Below are 22,653 nucleotides of genomic sequence, written 5' to 3' on the forward strand. Positions count from 1 at the left end.
AACACCAGCACGGCTTCTGCACTGGATTGCCCAGAGGAACAGCAGCTGCCTCTCCTTCCCCTGGATCTGCAGAGGAAGACTCCACCCTTCTCCAGGATCCCTGCTCCAGCAGAGCCACCCCTGGCACTGCAGGAGGGCTGAGCCACAATTCCAATGGTTCTGCTGCCAGCACCCTGACCCACAGGGTGTCAGGCTGGGTTCTGACTCTGGCACTGTTGGTTTAGCTTACTGCACTGCTTATCTTTTTATTTTCTTCCCTATTAAAGAATTGTTATTCCCTGCTCCCATATTTTTGCCTGAGAGCCCCTTAATTTCAAATTTATAGCAATTCAGAGGGAGGGGGTTCACATTTTCCATTTCAGGGGAGGCTCCTGCCTTTCTTAGCAGGCACCTGGCTTTCCAAACCCAGACTATTGGGAAGAAATTTTTCCCTGTGAGGGTGGGCAGGCCCTGGCACAGGTGCCCAGAGCAGCTGTGGCTGCCCCTGGATCCCTGGAAGTGCCCAAGGCCAGGCTGGACATGGCTTGGAGGCACCCAGGATAGTGGAAGGTGTGGATAGGGGGTGGAACTGGATGGGCTTTAAGGTCCCTTCCCACCCAACCCATCCCATGATTCTATGGCAGATTTTGGACAAGATCCCTGCTCCCTGCACCCCACAGGCACTGGGGAAAGTCTCACCATTTTTAGGAAGCCTGAGGGGCAGCTGATGCCCTCTGTTGTCTCCAAGGAATGGCTTCTCCCTCCCTGCTGTCCAGCAGCAGATTCCCAGATGGAAATGCAGGGTTAAAGACCTGCCTGGAGCTTCCCTGTGCCAGCAGGTTTCCGGTGTGGGAATAAAAAAGTCATTAAGGGCCAGCACAGACAATGAAATGAAACTTTGTCATCGTGGATTTGAGCTGAGCAGACGCTGAGGGAGCTGATGAGAGGCAAATTAATTTGCTTTTTCCGAAGGCTCCTGTGTGATGTTAATAAAAGCAGCATTTTGTGCAGGCTCATGGCTCAGGATGCAGAGAGTCACAGTCCTCCCTGGCCTTCCAGAGCTCTGCTGAAGGCTCTTTTCTCCTTTGGAAGCAGTAAAAGGAGGAGTTTTTGGATTCCAGAGCTTGGGTGTAATCCCTGGCCAGCAGCTCAGGATGTGTCCTGGCAAAGGGACTCAGGTTTAAGAGGTTCCTCTCCTTGCAATTTCCCTTTTATTCTGGCATTGAATTTGATCCAAATCATTTCCCTGAGCCTGCTTGCCAGGATTGCTGCCCTGATGGTTGGGAGAGGGCCTCTCCTGCAGCAGAAAGCCAATCCCAGGGGATGGATGCTGGGAGGCTCTCTCCCAGCCCTGAATTTCCTGATGAGGAGCCACAAACCTCCCAAAAAAAACCAGCAGCTGCTAATTAGTGGTCAGCAGAGGAGCTGGGGGCTGGCAGGAGTGAATCCTTGGATTCTGGGAGAATCCTGCTTTTGGGCTGTGCCATGGCTCCTGCTGGGCTCTCCTCCCACCCTGTCACATTCCTGCAGGATGCAACCTCCTGGCCATTTCCAACATTTTTCCCTTTTTTTTTTTTTTTATATTTTTCCTTCTATCTTTTGCACTCCAGGCAGCCATTCCCCCTGGCTTAGAGGAGAATTGGGCAACTGGTCCTGAAATTCCAGCGTGAGCAACCAGGTCATGACCATCCAGATAAATAAAGCTCAAGGACCCAAGGCTCTTCCTTAAGATTTTTGGCTCCTTTTCCAGCTGAGCACACCCTGAGCCATGATGGGATCCCCAAAACTGAGCCCAGAATGTGCTTTTCCTCCTGCTGAGGGAATCATTTGGGAAGGGATAACTGTGCCCTGCCAGTGCTGGGTGGGATGGTGCCAAATTTGGGTTCCCAAGGTTGGCACCAGGAGTAAGGACATTCCATGGGTGTGGGGAGCACCCCAGCTTCACCCCCATGGGCAGCCACATCTGGGAACCCTACTCCTAAAATTGCACAGCCCCCCAGCCACAGGGTGCTGCCAAAAACTCATTTGAGCAGGAGCAGCCCCTGCCTGACATCTGCCCACACACATTTGGGAGGCCAGGAGACTTCCTGTGGACATTGGCTGCCTGACAGAAGTGACCTCAATTCTGCCTTTTTTTAGGGTGGGTATTTTTGGGGGTGGTGTTTTGATAACAGGTGGGAGCTTTGCCTGCCTCTCCCTGCCCGTGGGATCAGCAGGTTTTAGGGAAGAGCTCAGAGATGGGGGGGAGGGGGAAATTCTGTAGCTCTGTTAAAAAATTGTCATTCTACATCTGTAAAATACATTTTATTGCCGCTTTTTAGGAAATTGGAGGCGCCCACTTCCCCCTGCCAGCCTGTCCTGCTGCCTCTCCCCCCATTCCCGTGGTTTCATCCCACATCCAACACATTTCCTCCAGGAGCCTGATCTACCCTGAGCAGCATCACAAGCACAAACCCACACATGATTCAGCAGGCTCCTTTGAGAGACATTTATTATTTAAATAATAACTCTTTTTCTTTTTTTTGCATCACCTCGACTCACAAACCACGGAAAAGCCCCAAATCTCGGCACTTTTGGGCTCCCTGAGCAGAGCTGCAGCTCCCAAATGAGACTCCACACTGGGAATTGCACAAATGCCACTGGGTGTGTTGGATGCTGCTCAAATGGGAGCCACAATGAAATTCCTAATGGCAGTGGTGGCCTTGGGATGTGGAGTTGGATGCTCCTCATCCCAGTGGGAACCATCCTGGAGTCCCAAAGAGCAAGAGGAATCCCAGAAAACAAAATAGTGGTGTTGAAGGATGCTCCCCAACTTCAAAACCTGGATGGTTTTGCAGTGGGTTTTTTGCTTTTATTGATTTTTTTTTTTTAATAAATATTCATCCCAATCAAGGACAAACCCAAACCCCACCAGCAGCACCACCCTGGATGTGGGTGAAGCTTATGGCTGTGGCCATTCCCTGCTCAGGCTCTTTATTCCCTTTGTTGGCTCTTGCAAAAATCGTGGGGCAGAGGGAATTTCCAAATGGGTGCTGAGGAGAGGCTCTGCTCCATCACAGCACCAGGGAAGTACCAAAATTTGGCTTTTTTAATACTTTGGTGCCCCTCAGGGACCCACCAGCGCCTAAAATCTCAGGGGTGTGGCACAGACAGACAGACAGACAGACAGACATGAGCACACAGACCTGGCCCTGAAAAAGTGCATTTCTTTAGGCAACCAGCCTAAAAAAAGGAGGAATTTTTGAGGATACACTGCTTCCTTCCTCTCCTTCCCAATCCTTATGGATCTGGAGAAACAGATGGGTGTTTGCAGCCACCCAGCCCCATCTCCAGGAGCTGTGCATCCCAAAAACCCACGGAGACCTTGCTGGGAAGCACACCAGCAGTAACCTCTGCTTCCCAACACCACCCAGCCATGGGGTCACAACAAAAACCCCCCAAGCTTCATCCCCAGCCCTCCCCAGCAGGGCTGAGCCCTCCTCCAGCCCCAAGGGTGCCAGCAGCACCCAGGGGCTCACCAGCCCTTCCAACCCCAGGGACTCACCAGCCCTTCCAACCTTCCCCTGCTGCACTTTTGTCCCAGTGAGAGGCCACAGTGACTTCCCAGGTGACACCTGAGCCACCCCCAGCTGGCCCAGGCTGCAGCAGCCACTGGATGAGCCCTAAGGCAGAGCTTCACAGAATCACAGAATTCACAGAATCACTGGGTTGGGAGAGACCTTCAGGATCATGGAGTCCAACCCAGCCCCAACAGCTCAACTCAACCCTGGCACCCAGTGCCACATCCAGGCTTTGTTAAACACACCCAGGGATGGGGACTCCACCACCTCCCTGGGCAGAACATTCCAGAACTTTATCACCCTTTCTGTGAAAAACCTTTTCCTGCTATCCAGCCTGTATTTCCCTTGGTGCAGCTTGAGGCTGTGTGCTCTGGTTGTGTCAGTTCCTGCAGAAAGAGCCCAGCCCCAGCTGAGCACAAGCCCCTTTCAGGAGCTGTGAGAGTGATGGGGGCAGCCCTGAGTCTCCTTTTCTCCAGGCTGAGCACCCCCAGCTCCCTCAGGGCTTCCTCACAGGGTTTGTGTTCCCAGCCCCTCTCCAGCCTCGTTGTCTCCTCCGGATGCTCTCCAGCATCTCAACATCCTTCCCAAACTGAGGGGCCCAGAACTGCCCATCAGGAGGCTCGATCCTCCTGGATCTGCTGCCCACAGAGGTGTGGCTGCGCTGGCAGCTTTGTCACAGCAGAGGACACGGCGTGGCTGTCTGGGGCCGTGGGGGTGACCTGGCAGCAGAGCACGGAGCGCATGAGGCGCAGCACGGGCGGGCGCAGGATGGCAAAGACCCAGGGATCCACGATGGAATTGATGGACAGGAAACGCAGGGCCAGCAGGTCCCACCTGTGGTCATCCTCTGCCTCGCTGAACTTGTTCACGTAGGCACGGATCTGTGAAATCAGGGCGGGGAAAGGAGGTTACAAAACAAATCTCGCTGTTCTGCTAGGCCGGGTTCAGCCAAGGCACATCCACAGAATTCCCAGGATCACGGAGTTCACGGGATCACAGAATCATAGAATTCACAGAATGACAGAATTCACAGAATTGACAGAATCACAGAATTCACAGGATCACAGAGTTCACGGGATCACAGAATCATAGAATTCACAGAATTCACAGAAAGACAGAATGACAGAATCACAGAATGACAGAATTCACAGAATCACAGAATTCACAGAATGACAGAATTCACAGAATCACAGAAATCGCAGAATGACAGAATTCACAGAAATCGCAGAATGACAGAATTCATGGAATTCACAGAATGACAGAATGACAGAATCACAGAATTCACAGAATGACAGAATTCACGGAATTCACAGAATGACAGAATTCACAGAATCACAGAAATCACAGAATTGACAGAATCACAGAATGACCAAGTTGGAAGAGACCTTCAAGGTCATCGAGTCCAACCCAGCCCCAACAGCTCAACCAAACCCTGGCCCCCAGTGCCACATCCAGGCTTTGTTAAACACACCCAGGGATGGGGACTCCACCACCTCCCTGGGCAGAACATTCCAGAACTTTATCACCCTTTCTGTAAAAAACTTTTCCCTGATATCCAACCTGTATTTCCCTTGGCACAGCTTGAGGCTGTGTGCTCTGGTTGTGTCAGTGCTGCCTGGAGTAGGTGCATCCAACCTGGTCTGGAACCCTTCCAGCCACAGCTTCCCTGGACAACCTGTATCAGGGCCTCACCACCCTCACAGTAAGGAAATTTTTCCTGATATCCCATCTAAACCTCTTCTCTGTCAGTTTGAATCCATTTCTCCCTGGTCCTGTCACTCCAAGCCTTTGTAAAGAGTCTCTCTCTATCTCCCCTACAGTTCCTTTCAAGTACTGAAAGGTCATAATTAGGTGACCTCAAATCCTTCTCTTTTTCAGGGTGAGCAATCCTGATTCTCCCAGCAGAGCTGCTCCATCCCTTTAATCAACTTGGTGCCTCCTCTGGACTCACTCCAACAGTTCCAGGTCTTTCCTGTGCTGGAATGACCCCAGAGCTGGACACAGCACTGCAGTGGGGTCTCACAATCGCCTCCCTCAACCAGGGAGAAACAATCCCGAGATTGGGCTCCCAAGATCTGCCCCCCAGGCAGCTCTTTTGGGGCGATTTGGGCTCTCACAGCAAATTTGCCAACTCTGTGGTGTGGGAATGTACAAAATCAGAGGTTTTGGGAAAGCTGCAAAAGGCAGGCTTCAGAGACAGCAGAACTGTGATTAGAGCTAAGCAGCAGCCATGAGATTGGTCAGCAGAAAAATTATTTAAAAAGTAGAAAAGCAAGGACAAATACAACAATGGTCTCTGTATTAAAGCTTATCTAGAATAACTCCCTAAGCTACAGAAAAGTTTATCTAGCCAGATATTAGGAAGTTTGAAGCTTAATAGTGGAGCTCTGAGCCTTGTGTTTTAAGGCTTACAAGCAGGTACTGTATTCAAAATAAGCAGGCATTGTTTTAACCAAAGGTACCTGTGCTTATGGTGGTTGGATAGAACTACTGTCAATGTGCTTTTGCTTTGTGTGATTGGTGAAAAAAACTTATAAAATAAGTTGTAACATTCAGTTCTGGGATGTGAGCTGCTGGCATCTTCCCATTGTCATAACCATGTAACGAGACTGATGCTGGAAAATCAAACAGCTCAAGGCACGTTCCACAGCAGCCCCGTCCTGTTCATGATTTGTACACACACCCCTGGCCGGCGATATGTGGGTTTAAATGAACTTTAAGGGCAAGCCAGCCCCGTGCTCTGCCCCGTTCCGAGGCACAGCCGGAGCCGAGCTGCTGGAGGAAGTGGCGTCTCTGGTGTCTCTCACCCTGAGGCCACACGGCAGCCAGAGCCGTGGGACACGGATGGAGAGGGTGAGCAGCGTGAGCGCTGCCGACCCCGCCGCTCCTTCCTGCGCTGCCGACTCATCCCAGCCCGCGGGGCTTCCTGGAAGGTGACTCAGCACTCCTTACTCACCCGGGTCACCCGCCACCCCCTCGCTCCGGGCTGGGCACACGCAGGGATGGGGCTGGGCAGCATCCCTGGAGCATCCCTGCCCTGCCTGGCATCCGCCGGGTACCACCCCGGGATGGCACCGCACCGCAGCATTTCCCAGCTCTGGCGGGTTTGGGGGAGGAATTCACGGCCTGAGGGGTTTGTGTGCCTGGGCTGCTCCCGGGAGGAGCTGTGGGCAGCCGGGGACAGGGGAGAAAGTGTCACCCCAAGGAGGCAGCTGGGTTTGAGCCGCTGCCAAGCGCGGCCCCGCATGGGAGCGGGGCGGTGGGAAAAGGGAAGCTGGCTCTGGATAAGGCCATATCTGCCACCACAGGGCCCATGGGAGCCCGGCCAGGGCTGCTTTCCCAGCCCCTCTGCCCCCAGCACGCTCCCAGGGCCCTGCCCACGTGTCCCCACCGAGGGGTTCCGCTCCTGCTGACCACAGCAGCCAGCCCAGGGCTTTTTTGGGACACGGGAAGGGCTGTCCATCCTCTGGGGGTTCATGGTCAGGAGCTGGGGTCTCTCAGGGCGTTGAGGCTCCTGGGATGCTCACGAGCATCTGAACATTATTTCTTTGTTCTAAAACCCTGGCTCAGCTGTATCCTGTGGTTATTTCCTTTTCCCTTAGGAAAAGCAAGGGAAGATGAAGGGAAGGTAGAGTATATTTAACACCAAGAGTACGAAATTAGCACTGGCTGTGCTCCCAGCCTTGCTGGGGTCACTTCTTCAGGGACCAAACGACCTCCTGCACTGGGGGGCTCACACACCCAGGCTCTGGATCCATCGATGCTCCTGCTGGAAAAGCACCTGGATGGCTGAAAAGTGGCCCTTGGGAGGGCAGAGCCCAGACAGAGGCAGGGCACTCGCTCTCTCCACTTCTTCTCTTGGCTGTTTTGATCCCAGATTTCTGCTGGAAGCCTCGTGCATGGATGGGGCACGGGATGTGGGGATGTCCCTTGGGATGACACGTGCTGTGGCTGCTGTGCCAGATCTCTGTTCCCAGAAATCTCCCAGCTTGGTGCCAGCGCCTCAGTGCTGCTGCAGAGGAGCAGAAACCTCTGTCTGACAGCAAGGTGGGCACAGCCTCCCACATCTCCAGCTCCATCCTCAGAAATCTGGGATAACTCATCCCACCCAGCACGGATGTCCACTGCCTCCAGCCCAGGGCAGCTCCTTCATCCCCTCTCTAGAAGTGTAATTGGTTGTTTTGCCATTCCTCGCACCTCCACCATGGGTTCCTGGATCCTGGGAATCTCAGTGATGATGTGTGGTCCAGGGGACCCTGCCTGAGCCACACGGCCTGGCCTTGGAGCCTCTGTGGGGTGGGAGGGCACCTCTGCTCCTGCCACATCATTCTCTTACCACACCATTCTCCTGCCACCCCATTCTCCTGCCACTCCATCCTCCTGTCACCCTCCCGTCAGACCATCCTCCTGCCACTCCATCCTCCCACCACCCCATCCTCTGTCACCCCATTCTGTCACCCCATTCTCCCACCATCCCATTCTCCCACCATCCCATCCTCCTGTCACCCCATTCTCCTGCCACCCCATGCTCCTTCCCCTTGTGATCCTGACACCCCATCCTCCTCCTGGCTCTGGGGACACAGAGAGTGATTCCCCCACTCCCCATTGATGTGCAAATTGCCAAGCTCATGGCTGAGCTGGGCTCTCCCAAGCTTCCACCCCAACCCTCGAGGTCCGGCCAGCAGAGCTGGGGGGACGTTTTACAAAGGCCAGGACAGAAAAGCGAGTGCTGGGGCAAGGGGACAACCAGCGACACTCACCGTGAAGGGCAGGGAGCAGATGACGAAGGTGATGGTCATGATGGAGAGCAGCAGGAGGTGGTCGATCTCCTCGGCCATGGAGAACATTCGCCGCCCGCAGCCCGTGGTGCCGCGGGGCTGCTCGGGGGCGGCCACCCTGCGGCTCCTCTGCCCGCGGCGGTGCATGCGGGCCAGGTTCGCCATCACGCTCAGGTTGCACAGCAGCACGGCCACGATGAGGAAGAGGAGCAGCGTGGCGTAGAGCAGCGAGAAGGCGACGTTCAGCCCGTGGCTGCGGTGCGGCTCCAGGTGCATCTGGATGAAGCACCAGGTGCCGGGGCAGTACTGCACGTAGCGCCCGAAGCCCAGCAGCGGCAGCGAGCACAAGGCGGCCGAGAAGGTGTAGATGGCCGGCAGGGCCACCAGCCCCGTGCGGGGGCTCAGGAAGCGCTCGTAGAAGTAGGGTCGCCCCAGGGCCAGGCAGCGCTCCAGCGCCATGGTGAAGAGGATGAGCATGGTGGCGAGGCCGAAGAAGCTCATGGCGAAGCCGAAGTAGAGGCAGATGTGCCCTCCGCGGGCCAGGCTGGTCAGGGTGAGGTTTTGGTGGTAGGAAGCCAGCACCAAGGGGCTGACGGAGCAGGTGCCCAGCAGGTCGGTGACCACCAGCGCCAGCACCAGGACGTGGAACAGCGCGGGCGGGCGCTGCCGGGCCCCGCGGCGGCCGCGCAGCAGCAGCCCCAGCGCCAGCAGGTTGCCCAGGAGCCCGGCCGAGAACATGAGGGCGCTGACCAGCGGGCGAGCCCCGGCCGGCAGCGCTTCCCCGGCGCTCCCGTCCGCCCGGCCCGTCCCGTTCATCGCCGCCGCACGCCCGACTGCGCTGCCGCCCCCGGCACCGGCACCGGCGCCGCCCGCCCCGACGGCACCGCCCCGCCCGCCGCCCCCGGCACCGCCCCGGGCCCCCGGCACCGCCCCGGGCCCCCCCGGGCCAGCGCTCACAGGGATGGACGGAGCGGAGGCGGGGAACGCGCACGGAGCGACCCTGGCCGGACCGAGAGTCCCGGTACCGGTGTGAGAGCCCCGGACACGGCCGGTCCCGGTACGGGTCTGAGAGTCCCGGTACCGGTGTGAGAGCTCCGGACACGGCCGGTCCCGGTACGGGTCTGAGAGTCCCGGTACCGGTGTGAGAGCTCCGGACACGGCCGGTCCCGGTACGGGTCTGAGAGTCCCGGTACCGGTGTGAGAGCCCCGGACACGGCCGGTCCCGGTACGGGTCTGAGAGTCCCGGTACCGGTGTGAGAGCTCCGGACACGGCCGGTCCCGGTACGGGTCTGAGAGTCCCGGTACCGGTGTGAGAGCTCCGGACACGGCCGGTCCCGGTGCGGGTCTGAGAGTCCCGGTATTGGTCTGGGAGCTCCGGACACGGCCAGTCCCAGTACCGATCTGAGAGCCTCGGATACAGCCAGTTCTGGTACGGGTCCGACAGTCCCAGTACGGGTCTGAGAGTCCCGGACTCGGCCAGTGCCGGTACCGATCTGAGAGTCCCGGTACCGGTGTGAGAGCCTCGGACACGGCCAGTCCCGGTGCGGTCCGAGAGCCCCAGTGCCGGGCTGGGAGCGCTGGGGCGGCCCCGGGATCGCTGGGACAGACCCCGCTGAGACCCAGCCCCGACTCCGGCAGCCCAGCCCCGCTGCCCGAGCGGGAGCGTCTCTTGCAATCGGCCCGGTGCCGGTCCAGGAGCCCCGGTGTCAGTCCTGGAGCCCCGGTGCCGGTCCAGGAGCCCGGTGCCGGTTCGAGAGCCCCGGGGCACGGGCAGTGCCTGTGCCAGACCGGGAGCAGCTCTCAGGGCCAATCCCGGCACGGCTCCAGCAGTCCTGGTGCGGCTCCTGGAATGGCATGGAGCCTGTCCCGGTGCTAATCCTGGAATCCCAGTGCCATCCAGGAGCCCCTCGGTGGTCAGAGATTCCTGGGAGTGCCCTGGGCCAGCTCCAGTCTGGCCTGAGAGCCCCAAGGCACAGCTGGCCCTGGTGCTACAGAACCCCAAAGCCCCCGAGCCCAGCTGAGCCCAGGCTGTGCAGGGCAATTCCCATTGCTCCAGAGGAGCCCAGGGAGAATTCCCTGCCCCATGGCTGGCACCAGGCCATGTCCCCATCGTCCCCCTCTCCTACATGTCACCAGAAGTCCCCAAGGGGTGCAGCCTGTCTGGCCATGACCTTAAAGCCCATCCAGTCCCACCCTCTGCCACGGGCACCTTCCACTATCCCAGGCTGCTCCAAACTCATCCAACCTGGAACACATCCAGGGCTGGGAAATCCATACACTCCATCCCAGTGGCCTCAGATGCCCCCTCCATCCTTTAGGACACCAGCCCTCACTCAAGCTGCTTCTATTTCAGCAGTTGGTGCTTCACAGGTAACTTCCAGAATAAAAAATCTTTTCCCTCCCGTGGCCCTGGGGCTGTCCTGACAGCTGTGACAATTTAACTTTCAATTTACTCCCTGCACCTCAGCAGCAGGGCAGACTCCAGCGAAGACACAGCAGGTCGCAGCCACACCGGTGGCTTTGTCTGTTATTTTATTTTAAAACCACGCTTTTGTAACAGGAACTTCGCAAAGGAAACTTGGGGCACAACAAACTCCAGTGCCGGGGGAGCTGCGGTTTGTGGCAGCACCTCCATCTCTGAGGGGCCACTCCCAGGCCTGGCTTTGCTTTCTGCTCTCACATACAGCCCCAAGGGCTCCTCAGAGTGCTGAGGCTGAGGTGGCAAAGCCCCAGCCCCAGCTCTGTTCCCATGGTCAGATCGATGGGTGGGACGGAGGGGATGGTGTTTAAGCCATCCCAGACCACCTCACCACCAGGAAAACACATCCCAGGAGCTCCTTCAGCCCTGCTTCCAGTCCTGAGCCAGCAGAGCACCCCAGCAAGGGACACAGCTCTTGGTGGGAGCCATCCTGTTTGATGCCAGAGGGCTGGGGGCACCCTGGCACCTTCAGCCCTCCTTTGTGCCTCCCACAAACCCAGCTGAGGCTGAGCCCTGCCCTGATCCATGCAGGCAGCTGCAGAATGCCCACCCAGAGCCCCTTTCCAAGCCGCAGGCACCCTGTAGGATCCTCCAAGGCTTTTCCCGGCCTCCCACTCCTTTCTGGCATTCCGTGTCACAGCTCAGGAAGGGGTTTTGGCTTCTTCTGGAGCTCATTTTCCTGGCAGCCTAATGGAGCCTTAAATACCCTTCTGGGGCTTCAGGCTTCTCCACTGACAATTGTCTCTGATGGGATTTTTCTGCAATAATAGGAAAATTGCTGGGCTTTTGTATTTTTTTTTTTCATTCCCCCTTGTGTGCTGGAAACCAGGAACAGGCTGCTTGGTACAATCTGTCCTGCCTTGGGAAGTGTTTGTTTTCTTCCCCTTGCTTCCATGTTTAGCTCGTGTCCTGCCTCTAGCGAGGGCCATATCAAATCCTAGAATTATTTAAGTTGGAAAAGTCCTCTAAGACATTGAGTCCAACCATTCCCCCAGCACTACCAAGAACTACCACTGACCCCTGTCCCCAAGTGCCACATCCTCACAGTTTTTAAATCCCTCCAGGGATGGGGACTCCACCACTGCCCTGGGCAGAGAAATTTTCTCCAATATCCAATCCAAACCTCTCCTGGTGCAGCTTGTGGCTGTTTCTCCTTGTCCTGTCCCTGTTCCCTGGAGCAGAGCCCGACCCCCCCGGCTGTGCCCTCCTGGCAGGAGCTGTGCAGAGCCACAAGGGCCCCTGAGCCTCCTTTGCTCCAGGCTGAGCCCCTGCCCAGCTCCCTCAGGGATTCTGCAGCCCCTGCCCGGCTCCCTCAGGGATTCTGCAGCCCCTGCCCGGCTCCCTCAGGGATTCTGCAGCCCCTGCCCGGCTCCCTCAGGGATTCTCCAGCCCCTGCCCAGCTCCCTCAGGGATTCTGCAGCCCCTGCCCAGCTCCCTCAGGGATTCTGCAGCCCCTGCCCAGCTCCCTCAGCCCCTCCTGGTGCTCCAGACCCTTCCCCAGCTCCGTTCCCTTCTCTGGACACGCTCCAGCCCCTCATACATGCAGTCAAGGTTTGTTGGCATTGTTTTCCCTACAAGAATATTTCCAGGCTTGGCCCAGTTGGAGAAAACACTCTGAGCTTATAGGAAAGTTTGATGAGCTTCATAGAGAAGGCTCAGCCTCTGGAATTTGCTGCCTGTGGCTGGGGAGGGTGTTGGGATCCTGCTCCATCCCTGGTGGATTTTAAAGGGTGGCTCTGGCACCAGGGACATGGAGGAGTCCAGCCCTCCTGTTTATGGTGAGTGGATTTCACCACTTTTTGAACCAAACCTGTTTATGGTGAGTGGATTTCATCCCTTTTGAACCAAACCTATTTATGGTGAGTGGATTTCACCACTTTTTGAACCAAACCCGTTTATGGTGAGTGGATTTCACCCCTTTTTGAGCCAAACCTGTTTGTGGTGAGTGGATTTAATCCTTTTTGAACCAAACCCGTTGTTGGTGAGTGGATTTCATCCTTTTTGAACCAAACCCGTTGTTGGTGAGTGGATTTCATCCTTTTTGAACCAAACCCGTTGTTGGTGAGTGGATTTCATCCCTTTTGAGCCAAACCTGTTGGTGGTGAGTGGATTTAATCCTTTTTGAACCAAACCTGTTGGTGGTGAGTGGATTTAATCCTTTTTGAACCAAACCCGTTTATGGTGAGTGGATATCACCCCTTTTGAACCAAACCCCCCATCCTGACCTGTGTTTAACAAATCCACACAACACTTCTCTTCCAAATCTTCCCATCCCTTATCTCATGCTCCAGACCATGGTGATTGAATTTCATCCCTTTTGAACAAAAAAACCCTGTTTATGGCGAGTGAATTTCATCCTTTTTGAACCAAACCTGTTTATGGTGAGTGGATATCACCTCTTTTGAGCCAAACCCCCATCCAGACCTGTGTTTAACAAATCCACACCACACTTCTCTTCCAAACCTTCCCACCCCTTATCTCGTGCTCCCGAGCTTCCAGCAGCCTCCCTCCCCACCCTGGCCAAGCAGGGCTGAGCACTGGGCCAGGTTTTGGGTGCATGGGTTAAAAACCAGAGGAAGCCACCCCATGGCTGGCTGCTGGCAGCCCCGGCACTGCTGCCTGCCCAGGCACGGCCTCCCTGCTTGCAGAACAGCTGAAAAATGCAGGAGGCAATAAAAAAAAATAATGATAAAAAAAAAGGGCTCTTTGCAAGAGCGAAACAATTTGTCGGGAAATGAACTTGAGCAAAGTTGTGCCTGGATTTCATGAGCTAAAAAAAAAAAAAAAAAAAAAACCAAAAAAACCCCAAACAACACCCTGAGTGTGATTTATGTCCAGGAAAGGAGCGAGATGCGGGGAGAGGTGATGCTGGTGGCAGCAGTGACAGCGTGGGACAGGGCAGCTGGCAGTGCTGGGGGGGACAGGGACATCCAAGAGCCCCCAAAGAGCATCGCTGGTGTGGAGCTGCAGCCCCGAGCTGAGCAGCGTCTCTTTAGCGTCTCTAAATCCTCTCTTTAGCGTCTCTTTAGCGTCTCTTTATCGCCTCCATTAAGCGGCAGGTCCGGCCCTTGGGGAGCGCCAGGCTGGCACGGAGGGGTCCCCAGGGGAATGACTGAGCACTGCAGGAGCCCGGGGGAGGATGCGATCAGCCAGGGCTCCACAGCCGCTCTCCCCTCCTCAGCTGCAGCTCCCTGAGCCTTTTCGGCTCCTATTTAGCAACATTTACAAAACCAACCCGCGCGCTGTCGGGATTTTTCATTCCAATTCATATTTGATTTATATTTCCCTTTTATTTTGATCGTTCCCAGACTCGGTAAGGAGGGGATCTAAGCTTCCACATAACTCCTGAAGCCCCAAACTGTACCTGTTTTAGGAAAAAGTTTTTCACCAAAAGAATAATAAAGCACTGGAATGCTCTTCCCAGGGAGGAGGTGGAATCACCATCTCTGGGTGTGTTTAAAAAGAGCCTGGACATGGCACTGGGTGCTATAGTCTGGGTGAGGTGTGAGGGCACAGGTTGGGCTCAATGATCTCAGAGGTCTCTTCCAACCTCATCATTCTGTGATTCTGTGATTCTGTGATTCTGTGATTCTGTGATTCTGTGAATTCTGTGAATTCTGTGTTGAGGCACTGAAAATGGGCTGCCCAAGGGACCAGCTTGGGGTGGGGAACACCCGTGGGCTCCTGGCTCCTCCTGGCTGGGGATGTGCTGCCATCTCTGGCGAGGATGGGGACACGGCAGCCCTGGGAACAGCTGGGAGCAAGGATTGATCCTCCTGGAGGAACAGCCGGGAGTGAGGATTGATCCTCCTGGAGGAACAGCCGGGAGCCAGGATTGATCCTCCTGGAGGAACAGCCGGGAGTGAGGATTGATCCTCCTGGAGGAACAGCCGGGAGTGAGGATTGATCCTCCTGGAGGAACAGCCGGGAGTGAGGATTGATCCTCCTGGAGGAGCAGCCCTGAGCCCAAGTCTCGCTGGCTGCAGCCGCCGCTTGGCTCGCCCGGAGGCAGCAGCAGCGCCCGGCTGGAGACTCCGAGTCTGTTCCCACAGCAGGAAGGGCAGGATCCCGATTAAAAGTGCTGCTCCAGCCAGGGGAGCGTGTCAAGGTCACTGGGAAATGTGTGGTCCCAGCCAGGGAGCAGGGATGCTGCAGGGATGGGTGGGGGTCATTCGTGGTTCCATGGGTTATTTCCTGAGATGATAAAATCATGGATGGGTCAGTGATGAGGTGTTTGCATCGTCTCAGGGCTCAGAGGGAGTCTATTTTTGCACCTTAATAAAGAACAATGATTTGGTTTGTGTTGGTTTAATTACTGATTTCCATGGATGGTGGTTACCCTGGGATCCAAACACACACGTCATGGGGCAGGGAATTTCCTGGGCCAGGGCCTCTCCAGGGGTGAATCCTCACAGGCACCAGGGGCAGATGATGCCCTGCACACCCAGAATGCCCTCAGCTTGGAAATCTTATCCCACCTCAGTGATTATTCCATGATCCCACATCAAACACTCCCAGCCTGGCCATGCCTGCTCCGTCTGTCCCGAGTGCAGCCCGGATCTCTCTGGGGGAAGGAGATCCCAGTTTAGGGGGACAACAACCACAAAGTTTTCCAGGGCTGTTATCTCACCTGGCTGCAGTGGAACAGATCCCAGGAAAGCCACGGAGCAGGCTGGGAGCTGTTGACTCTGCAGCCCCACGTGAGCCATCTCCAAGTCAATACCATGCCAGTAACATGAAACCAATCCATGAACCAACCCTCGTTTCCTTCTTTCTCCTCAGAAAACCCCGAGGAGAGGCACCGAGCTGGCAGCTCACAGGTGCCCCCAAAACATCCCCAAATGCAGCTGTGCCCTTTTATCCAGCTGGGAGCAACAGCCAGAGGCAACCCCAGCAGGTCACCTCCAAAAACTCCAAGATATTTTTCCTTCAAAAGCAGAATCTGTTTGACACCAAGAGTAAACATCACGTGAGAGTGGGCAGGAACACGGCTACACCTTGCAAGGCTTAGCTAAACAGAGGAGAGAAATACCCTCTGTCTCCTCCAAGGGCACTAAACCGTTGGTCATCGTAATTTTTTTGGCCTAAATGGTCACTTAAGGCAAAAATTAGATCCAGTTAATACCTGTGGTTTAGAGGAAATGGATCTTCCATTAAAAGGATTGCCCTCTTGCACGCTCGCACCGAGGCTCTGTGTTCTCTCAATTACTGCTCTCATTAAGGCTCAGGACAGTCATAAATACTGAATTTAAATAATTACAGCACAACAGGTACGGCTGAGGAGCACAAATGCAACATCAGTGCTCAGAGTTTTCCAGAGAAGAGCGAGATAAGGGCGGACAAACCACGGCCCTGCCTTGGGAATAGGGAAGACCCTGGGCAGGGATTCCAGGTGTGCCAGGGAGGGATTCCACCTGCATCCAGTTCCTCCTCCCACCAGGAATTGCTGCTCGAATTTCTGAGTCCCTCCTGCCCCTCACCCAGTCTGGGTTCACCCCAAACCCATTCCTTGGCACGGAACGGGATCATGCACAGGCCAGGGTGATGAAACACTGAACCACTTTCATTCCACAGGGACACACCCTCGCTTCTCCTCCCTGTGTGTCCCCCACACTCCAAAGCGCCTCTGCCTTCCTGGAGCTGGGATCTCCCCAAACCCTCCTCAAATCGCTGCTGCTCGGAACATTCCCACATCCCAGGAGATCCCAGATCCTCTCCGGGGCAAAACCACAACGTGGGCAGGGCACAGAAACCCTTCACGGCGTCCCTCGCAGCGAGCTGGACGCCGTCCCCGCCCTGCCACCGCCCTGTGGCGCCTCGGCATGCTCCAGGGCAGGGCTGCGGGGCCGAAGGCTCGCTCCTCATCCTCGCCGGCAGCCGCCGGCGTGTGCGGCAGCATCGCGGCGCTCAGGGGATGCCGGGCGGCGGCGGAGCTGTCCTGCGGCAGCCCGGGGGACAGAACCGGCTGTCACCGGCGGGGCTGGAGCCCTTCTGGGGCAGGGAGGCTCTGCGGGAGCCCAGGCGGCGGCAGACGCGGCGCACGAAGGAGCGGAAGACGGAGGTGCGGAAGATGATGAAGACCCAGGGGTCCACGATGGAGTTGACGGAGAGGAAGCGCAGCGCGCTCAGGTCGGCGTTCTCGTTGAAATCGGCAGCGAAAGCTCCCATGTAGGCACGGATCTGGCCAAAAAAGAAATAAAAATAAATATCCACCAAACGGGAGAAATTAGGGAGGGAAATTAAGGGGAATGAAGGGAGGTCTTGCTGTGGTGGGGGTAAAAATAATCCCAGGGTAGCAAAAGAAGTTTTAACCCCATGGATGGCATCAGGGGTCCCTCCTGCCGGGGGTCTCCCACCCCTGGGGAGGACATGAGAGGATTTTGGGGTGGTCACAGGGAGCTGGATCTGCCCAGCAGTTTTGGGGCACGGGGGTGGGGATGGGGGGTTACTGAGGGTTGTGGATCCAGCTGGGAGTGGGGCAGGACCAGGGATGGTCGTGGCTCAGGGACAGCACATCCTATCAGGACAAGGATGTTAGAGGTGGAAATGTGGACCCAGTGACCAGGATTTCTTCATGGATGAAGGAATCATCCAGCCTTGGCAGGTGCTGCTCTGTCCCCACCCCACTTGTGCTGATCCCCTTGCCATGGAAATGGGATCCATCCATTGGATAACTCAGCAGGGATTCAGCCTGGGTTGGTCACAAAACCAGTTTGAGCCCAGCTGTGCCAGAGCTGTGGGTGGCTGACACCTCATGGGGTGGCTCCAGAGTCAGGAAGAGGATGTGGAAATTGTCACCCATGCACAGCTCCCACCCTGATTTTGGGGTGGCCCTGCCTGTGCCAGCAGCTCTGCCTGCAGGGGGTGATGGAAGGGTGGAAGTGCAGGACCTGACCCATGGAAAAGTGGAACTGTAGGATCTGACCCATGGAAAGGTGGAACTGCAGGATCTGACCCATGGAAAGGTGGAACTGCAGAATTCTACCCATGGAAAAGTGGAACTGCAGGATTCCATCCATGGAAAGGTGGAACTGCAGGATCTGACCCATGGAAAGGTGGAACTGCAGGATTCCATCCATGGAAAGGTGGAACTGCAGGATCTGACCCATGGAAAGGTGGAATTGCAGGATCTGACCCAGGAGTGGGGGACAAAGGAGGCAGTGAGGCTCCAAAAGGAGGGGGACAAAGGAGGCTCCAACCCCTGGGGAAGAAGTGAGAGGATTTTGGGGGGGGTCACGGAGCTGGATCTGCCCAGCAGCTTTGGGACACGGGGGTGGATATGGGGGGGTTACTGAAGGCTCTGATAAGGGTGGGAATGGGGGGTTATTGAGGGACCTGATAGGGGTGGGAATGGGGGGGTTTGAAGGGTCTGATAGGGGTAGAAATGGGTTTTGAAGGGTTGATCAGGGTGGAATTGGGGGCTTTGAAGGGTCAGATGAGATGGGAATGGGGGATTATTGAGGGGTCTCATGGGGTGGGAAGGGGGGTTTTGAAGGGTCTGATAAGGGTGGAGATGGGGGGATTGAGGGGTCTGATAAGGGTGGGAATGGGGGTTTTGAAGGGTTGATAAGGGTGGGAATGGGGGTTTTGAAGGGTCTGATAAGGGTGGAGATGGGGGGATTGAGGGGTCTGATAAGGGTGGGAATGGGGGTTTTGAAGGGTTGATAAGGGTGGGAATGGGGGGTTATTGAGGTGTCTGATGCCAGGAACTGACACCCCCCTCCCAAACCTTAAACCCCTCAGGGGGACCCTCAGAGGAACAGAGGGGTGGTGATGGGATGGGGGTGGGTGCAATTCCAATGGAGTTAAAGCAGCAAACTGATCCCCGGGATGGGGAGGGGACACTCAGATAGGACTGGAATAATTCACTGACCCCTCCAACACCTCTGGGACAGAGAGGTGATGATGGGGGGTTGTTTTAGGGGGTTAAACCAATGAGCTGACCCCTGGGGATGTGGTGCTGGGATTGGGTAATCCAGGGAGGGGCAATGGAATGACCCTGTCCGGGACAGAAGGGGCGGGGGCAAATATTCCAGGGAAATTTGAGCCATAAATCAACCCCCAGGACAGGGTGGTGGGGTTGTTGTGGTTATTCCAGGAGGATTAAGCAATGAATTAATTCCCCCATCCCAGGATGGGTGGTGGACATTATTCCATGGGGGTTAAAGCAACACTGAGATACCTGGGACAGGGTGGGGGATACTCAGAGGGGGGACAAAGTAATTATTTGACACCCCCCCCTCATCCAGTACCTCTGGCACAGAGTGGTGGTGCTGGGGGGGTTATTCCATGGGGGCTAAAGGATAATCTTTAATTAAAATTTATTTATTTGTTATTTATTATGAAATAAATTGAATTTATTTAATTAATTTCGATAAATTGAGGACTGGGGATGTGGTGTTTGCGTCGAGGGTGGGCAAGCTCCCAGAATGGGATAGTGGAGCCAGGGCAGGGGGGATTTATTCCAAAGGGATTAAAGCCATAACCTGACCCTTGGAGGGGATCCTGGAGGGTGGCAGGGGTGGGTCACTCACAAGGGACTAAAGCAATGATCTCCTGGCACCCCCAGGAGTGGGGGGTGGCTCCAGAATTTATTCCAAGGGGCCCAAACAAAGAGAGGAGAGGGGGGTGGTGGTGGGGGGGGATTATTCCAAGGAGTTTTAGGCAATGACCTGGTCCCTGTGGGCAGAGTGGGGGAGGATTTAGGAGGAGGCAAAGCCTTGGCCGCCAGGAGCTGGTGGTGGTGTCGGGGTTTATCCCAAAATCAGAGCTCTGACCTCCCCAGGACTGAGTGGTGCTGGTGGGGGGGATATTCCAGGGTGCTTTAACAACAGCCTGACCCCCCCTGGACAGGGTCAAGGACCAGCCCAAGGGGGCCAAATCATCAATCCAACCTCTCTGCGAGGAGGAGATGGTGCTGAGAAAGGATATTCTTCCAAATGGATGAATGCAACACCCAACTCCTGGGGTGATGAGAATTTGAGGGGGGCCAAAGCAACAACCCAGGCTCCCAGGGGCTGGTAGGGGGGAAATTCCAGCGTGCCTGACCCCCATGGACAGGGTGGGGAGCTATTCCAAGGGGACCAAATCATCCATCCAACCTCCCTGTGAAGAGATGGTGCTAAGAAAGGATATTTTTCCAAATGGATTAATGCAACGACCAACCCCTGAGGTGTGGGGTGATGAGAACTTGAGGGGGGTCAAAGCAGCCACCCACAGTCCCAGGGGCTGGTGGGGGGGATATTCCAGGGTGCCTGACCCCCATGGACAGGGTGTGGGGCTATTCCAAGGGGGCCAAATCATCCATCCAACCTCCCTGTGAGGAGATGGTGCTAAGGATATTCTTCCAAATGGATTAATGCAACGACCACCCCTTGTTGCATGGGGTGATGAGAATTTGAGAGGGGCCAATGCAGCCCCCCAGGCTCCCAGGGGCTGGTGGGGGGGAAATTCCAGCGTGCCTGACCCCCATGGACAGAGTGGAGGCTATTCCAAAGGGGCCAAATCATCCATCCAACCTCCCTGTGAGTGCACGGCGCTGAGGACCGGCTATTCCCCGAAGGATTTCCCGCACTGACCGGCCCCCTGCTCGGCACACAGCATCTCCCCCCAGCCTCCCAGGGGCAGGACGGTTCTCCCGGCATTACTCACGATGAGCGGCAGGGAGCAGACGGTGAAGAGGACGGTCATGAGCCCCAGCAGGACGAGGTGGTCGAGCTCCTCCATGCGCGGCGCGGCGGGAGCAGGGGGCGTCCCGCGGCGGGGCTGCCTGCGGGCCATGCCGTACAGCTGCCGCATGCTGCTCACGTTGCACGCCACGATGGCCAGCACCAGCAAGCCCATCAGGCTGGCGTAGAGCACGGGGAAGCCCAGCCGGCCCGGCCCGCCGCCGGCCATGCGGATGAAGCACCAGGTGCCCGGGCAGTACTGCATGGGCTCCCCGAAGCCCAGCAGCGGCAGCGCGCAGAACAGCGCGCACAGCCCCGCGGCCGCCGGCCCCAGCGCCGCGCCCAGGCGGCGGGTCAGGTGCCGCCGGTAGAAATAGGGGTGTCCCAGGGACAGCCAGCACTCCAGAGCCATGGCCAGCAGCAGCAGCGTGGGGGCCAGCCCGAAGAAAGCCATGAGGAAGGCGAAGAGCTGGCACAGCACCCCCGGCTGCTCCTCGCCGCGCACGCCCGGCCCCAGCTGGCTGAGGCTGCGGTTGTAGGCGTAGGCTGCCAGCACCATGGGGCTGATCAGGCACTTGCCCAGCAGGTCGGTGACCGCCAGGGCTGTCACCAGCACGTAGAAGGCCGAGACCCGCGGCGGGCGGCCCCCGGGCGAGGAGCGGGAGCGCCGGCGGTGCTGGCCCAGCAGCAGCAGCGCCAGCACGTTCCCCAAAAGGCCGGCGGAGAACAGCACCGAGCTGGGCACGGCCGACTGGCCGCTCTCGATGTGGCGGCTGCTGCGGCAGCGGTAACCCTCGGCCTCCATGGGATTGCCCCGCTCCGGGATGCGCTCAGAGGGACGCCCCGCTCCTCCTCGCAGGGATGCGGGGAATGTCCCCACGCACCGGGTTCGGACTGAACCCCGCACCGCACCGGGATGGGATGCGATGGGATGCGATGGGATGCGATGGGATGCGATGGGATGCGATGGGATGCGATGGGATGCGATGGGATGCGATGGGATGCGATGGGATGGATGGATGGAGCGCACCGCACCGCGCCGCGGCTGCCGGTGGTGACTGTCCCCCCGCCGTGGAGAGAGAGAGGCGGGAGAAGAGGAGGAGGAGGAGGAGGAGGAGGTGCGGTGCAAGCGGGCACGGCCCCTGGGACAGCCCCTTCTCGCCGCCCGGCCCGCCCCGGCCGTCGGAGCTCGGCTGCGGGGCGGGGGGGCCGCGCTGCTCCCCCGGCAGGAGGGAGGGGAAGGGGCCGGGGGTGAGTGCCCGGGTGAGGGTGAGGGGCTCTGGGAGCGGCCGCTGCAGGGGAGGGAGCTGGAGCTGAGCCCCTGGGGCTGCGGGTGCCGGGAAGGGGACAGGGCTGAGCCCCGCGGGGGTGATGGGAGTGGGGTCCGAGCACGGTGGGGGAGTTACGGGAGAGGGGGAACAGAGCCCCTGGAGGGGTGACAGCGCCCAGGGCTGGGGCTGAGGCCCCGCAGAGACAGGGAAAGGTGCTGGGGCTGATTCCCCGCGGGTGTCGCAGGACAGAAGCCAAAGCAGTGCAAAATGTCCCTGCCCGCGGCAGCAGGAACTGGATGATCTTTCAGATCCCGTCCAACCCAAACAATTCTGAGATTCCAGGATATGAGCAGGTGCCGCATCTGCCTGCAGCCCGTCCCGCAGGTGTCCCGCGTCTTTCTGACCCCCCAGCCCCTGGCAGTGCCCTCTGTGCCAGCAGCAAACCCCGGGAGAAGCCCCCGGAGCTCCTTCCAGGAAAAGCAGCTCCGACCGCAGCACCGCGGCTGCAAAACACACACACAGCGCCTTGCAGGATGCATGTGATGATGAATAAGCATGAAACTGTGCCTGTCTGCTCTCAGAGCACTCTTTGCTACTCCGGATGAGTGTACGCGAGGGGCAGGGGAGTATCAAGATGACAGCAGGGACGGGAAAGGGGGTTTGAGGGGTCAGACATCAGCATGGCAGGTTTTAGTGGTAGTTCTTGTGATTCCTCCGGCAGTGAGGGCAGGGACTGTTTGTGGCAGCGCAAGGGAAAGTCCCAGGTCCGGAAGAAATCAAGATAAACTCGTTGCAGCTCAGCTCTCACCCACGGTCGGTCGGTGTTGAAGTGCTGCCCTCATTAGGGCTGAGCGTGAACCCAGAGGCCGCTTCCTGCCTGGGGCCCCGGGGGAGAGGAAATTCAGGCTGCCCTGGGAA

General features: G+C 57.1%; 2 protein-coding genes across 2 annotated transcripts; both read right to left on the minus strand.

Moving 5' to 3' along the window:
• Positions 1–3,517: 3,517 nt before the first annotated feature.
• PTGER2 (prostaglandin E receptor 2) lies at positions 3,518–9,133 on the minus strand. Its single transcript, XM_066552440.1, has 2 exons — positions 8,300–9,133; positions 3,518–4,420 (listed from the first exon to the last, which is right to left on the minus strand). The coding sequence occupies exons 1-2, from the start codon at positions 9,131–9,133 to the stop codon at positions 4,151–4,153; spliced, it is 1,104 nt and encodes a 367-aa protein (XP_066408537.1). The 3' UTR covers positions 3,518–4,150.
• Positions 9,134–14,066: 4,933 nt separating this feature from the next.
• PTGDR (prostaglandin D2 receptor) lies at positions 14,067–21,299 on the minus strand. Its single transcript, XM_066552134.1, has 2 exons — positions 20,448–21,299; positions 14,067–16,976 (listed from the first exon to the last, which is right to left on the minus strand). The coding sequence occupies exons 1-2, from the start codon at positions 21,267–21,269 to the stop codon at positions 16,704–16,706; spliced, it is 1,095 nt and encodes a 364-aa protein (XP_066408231.1). The 5' UTR covers positions 21,270–21,299; the 3' UTR covers positions 14,067–16,703.
• Between the last annotated feature and the right edge of the window lie 1,354 nt (positions 21,300–22,653).

The sequence above is a fragment of the Molothrus aeneus genome, chromosome 6 (genome assembly GCF_037042795.1).
Source record: "Molothrus aeneus isolate 106 chromosome 6, BPBGC_Maene_1.0, whole genome shotgun sequence".
NCBI lineage: Eukaryota > Metazoa > Chordata > Aves > Passeriformes > Icteridae > Molothrus > Molothrus aeneus.

Excerpts from the sequence above, each read along its gene's own strand:
- PTGER2 (XM_066552440.1), bottom strand. The coding sequence starts at position 9,133 with ATGAACGGGACGGGCCGGGCGGACGGGAGCGCCGGGGAAGCGCTGCCG. Across the intron at positions 4,421-8,299 it reads TCTGCTCCCTGCCCTTCACG|ATCCGTGCCTACGTGAACAA; the intron begins GTGAGTGTCGCT and ends CTGATTTCACAG.
- PTGDR (XM_066552134.1), bottom strand. The coding sequence starts at position 21,269 with ATGGAGGCCGAGGGTTACCGCTGCCGCAGCAGCCGCCACATCGAGAGC. Across the intron at positions 16,977-20,447 it reads TCTGCTCCCTGCCGCTCATC|ATCCGTGCCTACATGGGAGC; the intron begins GTGAGTAATGCC and ends TTTTTTGGCCAG.